Source organism: Priapulus caudatus, unplaced genomic scaffold, assembly GCF_000485595.1.
Source record: "Priapulus caudatus unplaced genomic scaffold, Priapulus_caudatus-5.0.1 Scaffold4060, whole genome shotgun sequence".
Taxonomy (NCBI): Eukaryota; Metazoa; Priapulida; class Priapulimorpha; order Priapulimorphida; family Priapulidae; genus Priapulus; species Priapulus caudatus.
The window spans coordinates 274-8,623 of NW_014581121.1; the positions used below are offsets into that span (position 1 = coordinate 274).

Sequence of the window (8,350 nt, forward strand, 5' to 3'; positions counted from 1 at the left end):
TTGTTAACAGTCCCAACCACACTCCATGTTGAACCCTCCCTCTTCGCACGCGTCAAAAGGTTACCGACCCCACTTACCCTTCACACGTCAGTGGAAAGCACATCTTCCTGTCTTTCATAAAGCCATAAAAATGGTCAGGTCAGCCGCGAAACAAAGAAGGTTTTCAATCGCTCCACCAGACCATGTCCTCAGAAACATCGTTAAAATCTGGCCCTGTGGCGGCCCATTGCAGCCCTTTGACTGCTGACTCCCAATTCCGGCAGCACGTGCATGGCTTTTCCTACACCTTGATGCTATACACACCGATATCACGAGCTCAGTTGAGCCGTTTCTAGCATTTGTGGCGCAATCTCTGCGATTTCTCTTCTACACCTTCACAGTTACGGAGGGAATGGTTCCCCCTTCTTTTACAACCTCTTGACCCTTGACTTTTGACCCCCAGTTTCGCACATCCCCCCAACGACCCCCGTTTCGGATTACCCCCTACTGTCCCAAACTTTCGAACTCCGCAGCATCTGAGCCGTTTAGAATTTGTGCGCGAACTGTCTGACTATCGTCAGATGAGACTAATCCAAACACCTATGCCTGGACATACGTTACTAAGCAAGCTCATAATTCACACTTACACTTACCAACACTGCTCCTTACGATTAGATCCAGCATCTAGACTAGATAGATAAATAGATTAGATATCGCTTTTTGCATTAGCTGATATAACCCCCACGTGAGTCTTGCTAACAAAATGGCCAAGCCCTCAGAAAACAACTCAAGGATGCCTAAATATACGAAACCACTACTCGTATATGTATGCTCAAACTGGAATGAGAGCCAATGTGAATGACGAAAGTCCGTAGCATCTTCCACTCACTTCTATTCATCATTCCTAATAATTTATTGCCTAAAGTATTTTTGTTTAGGCTCCTTGTGGAGTATAGAGACTTGGCAACCGTGTTACTTTGGTTTTTGTTACTGGCCTCGCCCCCAAAATCTTATGATGTTGACTAGAGCAAATAGCAAATTCTTAAGGTTGACTTATTATAAACCTAGCCAAGCTACCTGCTTACCATTTTGAGTGGAAAATTAATCACATAAGATGCAACACATATAACACCTCGATCTGACTCTGCAATAAAATATGAATTCTTTGGAAACTAGGAAGACTAACTCTACTGCCCTGGCTGCACACACTACCCGCACATGCCCCCCATTGATGCTAGCGCCACCTAGAGTTGGGATGAGAGCCTGTGTGTGCGTAATGCATCGTGGGCCAGCTTGGCAGCATGCACTGCTGTTCCCCATGACAGCATGACACCAAACCCTCCATGACCGTAGTTGTGAACCACCTAAAACAGGTAAAGCAATGCTGAAGTAGCAACAGTGACATATACGCAAATTGAGAATTAAATGCATAACAAAGTAAATCTTGAAAATTAATCTCGCGATTGTAACTTCCTGCCTCGACGGATTTTTACTGAAATGGGCGACGTCACCGCGCGCGAGAGCGTGAGATGAACACGCTCGTGAAGAATACCTTCAGGTCGCCGGAGGGGAATCTAATCGTCTCCATTTCAACACGAATGGCCTTTCTGCCCGGTCTCAGGCCGACGTCCTCACTGATGACCTCCGCGTGCTACAATACAGAAACGCACACGCTCGTTACGCCACGGCCGCAGAGCCAGATTTAGACACAGTGAGGCCCTTGCGGTGTTCACAAAAGGATTAAACAGATTCAGATACGTTTCAGTATCTTTATTTCTAACGTCCAACACGGAAAACTGGCTGGCCCCGGAAACGCTGTTTCATTACTTCCTTTCACGATAGGTGGCAGCACTAACACAGTATCCTCAACACATAAGCTGATCTATGATTGATGTGCCGACATTCAGATATAAAAAAAAGACATTAAAGCCCTAAGCGATGGGAAGCTGTAGAGGCCTTGCTTGGCAATTGTTATCAGAGAATAAGGACATGTAACAACTAAACTTTCCAAGAATGCTGCATTCAGACTGTGAGGCCCCTAATATAACCTGTAGCTTGTTTAGCCTTAGCTCTAGTACTATAGCCCGCGTACAGTTGCCGCAGGCCTGCGGCAACTGTACGCGGGCTATAGTACTAGAGCTAGTTCCGGCCCTGCACGGCCGTCGTCTTTACAGGGCGCAGGTTTCACCGATGCTAAGTGCCGTGATCTCCGTCCTTATTTCCCGTGTTGCCTCCGAAAATCGGACAGTACCTACGGGAATAAACCAACGTGGCTGTTCGTGGAAACAACTTGCCTTTAGACTTGGCACCATTGCTGTGCATCGTTCCCAGATGGCTTTACTATCAACCTTGTCCACTGATAAATCTGTCCTTCCCTGCTGGCGGACTCCACCCACAACCACGCATTCTCTGCTGCTCACAAACAAACAACAAACGGCACAAAGTTATCGTTGAGTAAATCGCTATAGAAAAGCATGCGCGCGCGAGCACACAGGCGCGCACGGCACGGCACGGCCCAGGGGAAATACAGATTGGCTTTTTGTTACCTACCATGGAATGATGTAGGTGTCACAATCGCCGTGAAAGGATCCATAGACACCGTGCTTGAGCCATGGAGCTTTGACCTAAAATATAATAAGAAAAAACTGCTAGTTACTAAGAGGAATAGAACTTGTTTATAGTTAAGTGCAACGTTTCTTTATAATGAGTAACAACAGCATTGTTAATGCAACAATAGCTCAATGACAAACTCAGAACTGCAACCTAGTAGTACAAGACAAGAAGTGACATAATCTCATGGAACAACACACAGAAATCACTACCACGTCATTGATGCTACATGGCGAGCAATGATGTACCTCGTCGAAAAGTATCACTTGTACACAGCAAGGATGGACTTGTTGCCACATACCCTGTAAATCTGCCCCCTCACTGGATACACTTCTTTGTCGTTTACAAGGCTTCCAGCCTCAACTCCAGTACAGTTTATTACAAGGTCATACTTGTCTACAAACTGAAAACAGATAGTGCAAAAGTCATATTAGCATATTGAATGGCCACAAATGTAAACTGTCTATTCCCTAAAAGTTTTGCTGTGCACTATTTTAATCATCTATCATGTCAAACGACCAGTGTTACCTAACCTGGTCGGTCCTAAGTTGTTCGAAACACAAAGCCTAAATCTATTGCATTAATAATATATCAACAGTAGAACAATACCTCTTCCAGGCTTTGAACTGTTCTTTTCTTCATTGTTCCACCCATACTTTTGAACCTGAACACAATAATGTTAACACGTCAGAATGGTTGAAGTTACAGGACTTCATGAGAAAGATCAAAGTGCGATAAAGATCTAAGTGAAGGATTATGAGAAAGATCAAAGTGCGAACTACCAGTATCACCGTCAGCTTGCATTTCAGGAATGACAATAACTTATTACTATAAACAACAATAGCACGATTTTTATACAATTTTTTGCTTTTTTTTTTTTTACATTCACGCAGACTTCGCCTGAGAACATGTGTCTCAATCAGTTTTAGAACATGACAGCACCTTCTATTGGCACTTGGCAATTTCACTCACAGTGCAATTTCCATTAAGCAGAAAAAACTATACAGGTATATGTGAAATTTTTATTAATTTTCACCTTTTTGTCAGAAACGGCAAGAAGTAGCGACACTCAATCACTAGTGACGTTAGGAAGTACCCATAACTAGAACGACAAATAATTTATTAATATGCATCACAATAAACAACAACAACACATATTTTTCTAAAAAAATGCAAACAACTTTTATCATTTGAGACTAAAAAAAACGTGTCAGTTCTTCCATATAGAGTATAACCCTTTTTTACCTGTCGAAAACATGATAAACAACAATTATTTTTCAACAATTGTTAGGAGAAGGTTTTCTGGCAAGTATGTACATACATTTTGATTGCATTTACCAGATGAACTAATCCATGTAATAAGAACTTACGGGAACTTTACAGGAAACGAGTCCATCTCCTTTGCGGTTACCGGTCGTCCACAGTAAAGAATGTCCACGAGCTCATCATTCTGCGATAGATCACTCTTCATGAGCAATTTTTATATGTATTTCATCAATAGCAATTAATTGTAAATGTACGAAAATACAGGTGGCACCTGTACTCCTAATACAATTAACCCCATGTTAGCAGTCACCTCTATATAGAAAGAAAACCTATCTATAAAATACACATTGGCAGTTCCCTTGATTGACAATTAACTATTACATAACTGAGCAGCAATCTTTATGAACGGATTACCAGCGGACTTGGACACAATTTATTTGTGCTTCGATCAAATAAGACAGCATAGGAAGTCCAATTATATGTTAGATCCAGTGACTCACATATAGCTTTGTATCAAAGAAGTAGTAAGATAACTGTGATGTTCCTGCATTTACAGCCTCAGTTGAATGGACCAGTTTGTTAAAAAAGTCAAAGGAGTCTTTATACCATTGTCTGGAAAATAAGAATCGATGAGTGTACTCTGCAATCACCTATCAATTTTATTGCCATTGAAAATTATTTAACTTTACAATTACAATTTACTTTAGAACTTTACAATTACACCACATGTGGTGGACATGTTATGAATCTCCCATGCCACGGGACATCACTTTCAAACTTAACGGCCACCAAAAAAACATACGTGCTGTGAAAATTCCACGATTTCTCTCACTGGATATAATGACTCAATTAATAAAATCAGCATGGATATCATCCATGAACGAACATTACGAATAATTAAGATATGTCCATCGTCAACGATGCAACATTGCCAGGGAGGTACGTTATGCTCACCTATAGGTGTGCTTCAGTTCGCTTGGCATCCCACCAGGACGGAATATTCCAGCCGCTACATGGCTGGTCGTCTCATCAGTAAACTTGTCAGCGATTATCGTCACGGCGACGTCGGGAAGGGTTTGCTGTATGCATACAGCGGTCGACAAGCCGACCACACCGGCGCCCACCACAAGCACCTTCTTAGGGGCCATATCTAGACGAAGAGCTTCTCACGACTCACGAAACTCCTCTGTGCTGTCTCTGGCTGCAGTGGTCCCGGTCTGTAAGCTGCGGGCAGCCGACCACGAAAGTACGAGTGCAGTACGCCACGGCAGAGCAAACACCGGTCAGACTGATCATCACACGCGTGGACTTTAACCTGAATTGATATAGAACCGATTACAATTACATGGGGGAAAGGGTATATTACGGCACTGTGAAAAGAACTTGAGATTATGAGTCAGTATTATGAGTCAGTATCACAGTATCTGACAGGTTCCATGTCGTTACTATGACTTTCTGTCTGCATGTGATATAGCTCTAGTACTATAGCCCGCACGGGCTATAGTACTAGAGCTACATGTGATACTGATACTGTATTCCTGTAAATGTCTTTACAACTTGTCTGCTTGCTTACAAAATCGTAACTAAACGGGTTAGTACCGGGGGGATTTATCATACTACCCTATCATACTACCCTAGAACAGTACTGAGTACACACTAAACCAATCTTCGCATTCTTCCAACATTTACACGGCAGATATGCTTCTCCATGTCGTGCATTTGACGGGCTCCTACAATAGCGTCAGATCACACACATTTCCAGGAAAAAAAGATTGGTCTACAACTTGTGACAAGTTGTGTACCAACATGTCACTGAGTATCAGTATTAGGCTTACGGCATAGATATAGAATGAAGATCTTTATTCTATATCTATGATATTACCACATTGGGACGCCAGGTTATATATAACTGGGCTATATATAATAATATACAGAGTGGCTATATGCCCGGCAGCCGGCATATATCTGACGGCTGCCGGGCACGGTCTTCGATTTCCTAAATACCCGGCAGTTTTTAATTTTCAACGTTATCTCAAGTAAACAAGGGTGTGGGTTGCTCATAGGGTCTATGTACACCAGGGTACTGCCGGAACGTACCCTGGGTACGGTCCGGTATACCGGAACGTACCCTGGTAACTATTTGATATGGTTAGGATTAGGGTTAGGGTTAGGGTTAGAGAGTAGGTGTAGGCGACTCCCTACTCGTTAGTGGAGTAGGCGAGGTACGGTCCGGCATATTAGATAGTACAAGAGCCGGCAGTAACCTGGGGGACATAGACCCTATGAGCTATACGCTCCCTACAAGCTCAGCAACTACTTGAACTAGTAGGCCCTACACTACAGTACACAGGCACTTGAAGCGTTTCATCTGTAAACACACGCCACCGCCATTGCTGCTGCGCTGCACACTGACACATAAATATATAGCATACTAATATATAACATACTATATATTTATGTGTCAGTGTGCAGCGCAGCAGCAATGGCGGCGGCGTGTGTTTACAGATGAAACGCTTCAAGTGCCTGTGCTACAGTACACACTAGGCCCCTAGCTCCAAGAAACGGTATTGCTATAGGGTTAGAAATGTAATACCGCTGTTCGTTACCCCGTGATCGCTATGGTTAATGCGTAATATTATTGGAGTTATCGCGTTAGCTATCATATAATAAACTCAACAAAGGAGGTACGTATTTCGAACACACACATCTTTACTGATTCCGAAATACTACACATATAATATGTACTCCGGTGCGGAGCCGACGTATACAGATAGTTACGCGACATAGACAGATAACTTACATAGTAGCAGATAGTCGAAACTGGTAGCACGGTAGATAGTCTAAATGTTAGCACAGTATATATACGTGACGTACGTGTCGTGAGTCGGGAGCGAACTCGTAAGGGCCCGGTGTCCCGTCCCTCTTGCTTTTATACTCATCCCCGTTCGTTCTCAAGCCCTACTCTCCCATTGGTCAAGCCTGGCCCGCGTGACCACTGGAGCGTCCAAGATGGCGGGGCCCGTCCGGCCTCTCGCCTTAAACAAAGGCCTTTGTCCCATCCCCCACTGTGACCACGAGCGGGTCCAAGATGCGGCCGCCGCCTCTCGCCCTAAACAAAGCCTTTGTCCCATCTATTTGACGACGCATTTTTCGTGAATCTCTAATTGTATCCTTTAACCTATGAGGTATTCCTTATGACAGAAATCCTCCACAGCCTGCGTCGCGCTGCCTAGGACATAGGCTTATCCCCCAGGGATGCGAAACGTACCTTGGGTACGGCTCCGTATAGCGGAACGTACCCTGTCACATAATTGATACGGTTAGGGAGGATTAGGTAGAATTAGGGTAGGTTAGGGTAGCGTTAGAGTAGGGGTTTAGGACTAGCTAGGCGACTCCCTATGACCGTAGTGAAGTAGGCGAGGTACGGCCGGCATATTAGATATACCAATGAGCGTTCCGGTAAACCGACCGACCCAAGTACCCCGGCGCATACCCCTGGGACATAGACCCTCTCAGCCAAGCTTCCAGACTATACCCGCGAACGCGCCGCAGCATCCGCCTAATCCGGATATCCGCATGCCTGCGGCAGCGACCGCGCCAAGTACTAGAGCTAAGCACTCTCAGCCTAACTAGGCCACCTACAGCTACACCCGAGGTGCAAACCACTTAGGCACCTAATATCAAAAGGAGCACAGATTCGTGTACACCCACTGATCACAGACCTTCNCACACACACACACACACACACACACACACACACACACACACACACACACACACACACACACACACACACACACACACACACACACACATACTTCAAGCGACGCAGCTGTACTACACAGAGAAAGCCGCAGACATGTAACGCGGTCAAAACCATCCTAACTCTGTTTACTTTTGCTTCATAAAACTTTTATTAGTCTACCAAAATCGCGGGGCGGTGTGTGGCTAGGCAGGTAGAATGCATATAGCATGCGGTAAAGCCGTATATATATATATATATACCTACAGTAGTTTTCATGCGCCGTGGTGTACGATTATGGTGCTTGATATTGTTTGTTTCTATCCTCGTCTCTACAACGTCGCTATCGCGGTCGGCAGGCGGAGGGCGGCAGGCGGAGGGCGGCAAGCGGAGGGCGGCAAGCGGAGGGCGGCAAACGGCAAGCGCGCAGTCTCGTGACGTACACACGCTATTCGATGAATACAAGAATTGACAGCAAAGGTGAACAACGGCCGAGGCTGCTCCCGCGGGAAAACCACGTCTTTAGATCGTTATCGCTTGTTATCAACCACGCGTCGGGGCGTCCTACGGGCTTTAATTCATATAGTCAACCATTTCGTAATTGTTACGTTAGAAGGCGCTATAGCCGATTTTTATGCACACGACGCGTGTGCATGCCTGCGAGCGTGTCGCACGGGTGCACAGAGTACAGCGAGTGAGGAAGTGATGCACATAATATGTATATATATATATATATATATATATATATATATA

At 44.6% G+C, this 8,350-nt stretch overlaps 1 protein-coding gene across 2 annotated transcripts; it reads right to left on the bottom strand.

Annotated features, from left to right (window-relative positions):
* Positions 1-619: 619 nt before the first annotated feature.
* On the bottom strand, positions 620-6,897 carry LOC106819693 (D-aspartate oxidase-like). 2 transcript variants are annotated; one of them, XM_014824293.1, is made up of 11 exons: positions 6,730-6,897; positions 4,810-5,170; positions 4,356-4,467; positions 3,960-4,039; positions 3,626-3,691; positions 3,199-3,253; positions 2,891-2,992; positions 2,530-2,603; positions 2,274-2,391; positions 1,532-1,630; positions 620-1,343 (listed from the first exon to the last, which is right to left on the bottom strand). In XM_014824293.1, exons 2-11 carry the CDS (start codon positions 5,001-5,003, stop codon positions 1,224-1,226), a joined length of 1,020 nt encoding a protein of 339 aa, XP_014679779.1. In that variant the 5' UTR covers positions 5,004-5,170; positions 6,730-6,897; the 3' UTR covers positions 620-1,223. The 2 variants fall into 2 exon arrangements, with proteins under 2 accessions (XP_014679779.1, XP_014679777.1); XM_014824291.1 differs by having other exon boundaries at positions 6,656-6,897.
* Positions 6,898-8,350: the final 1,453 nt, after the last annotated feature.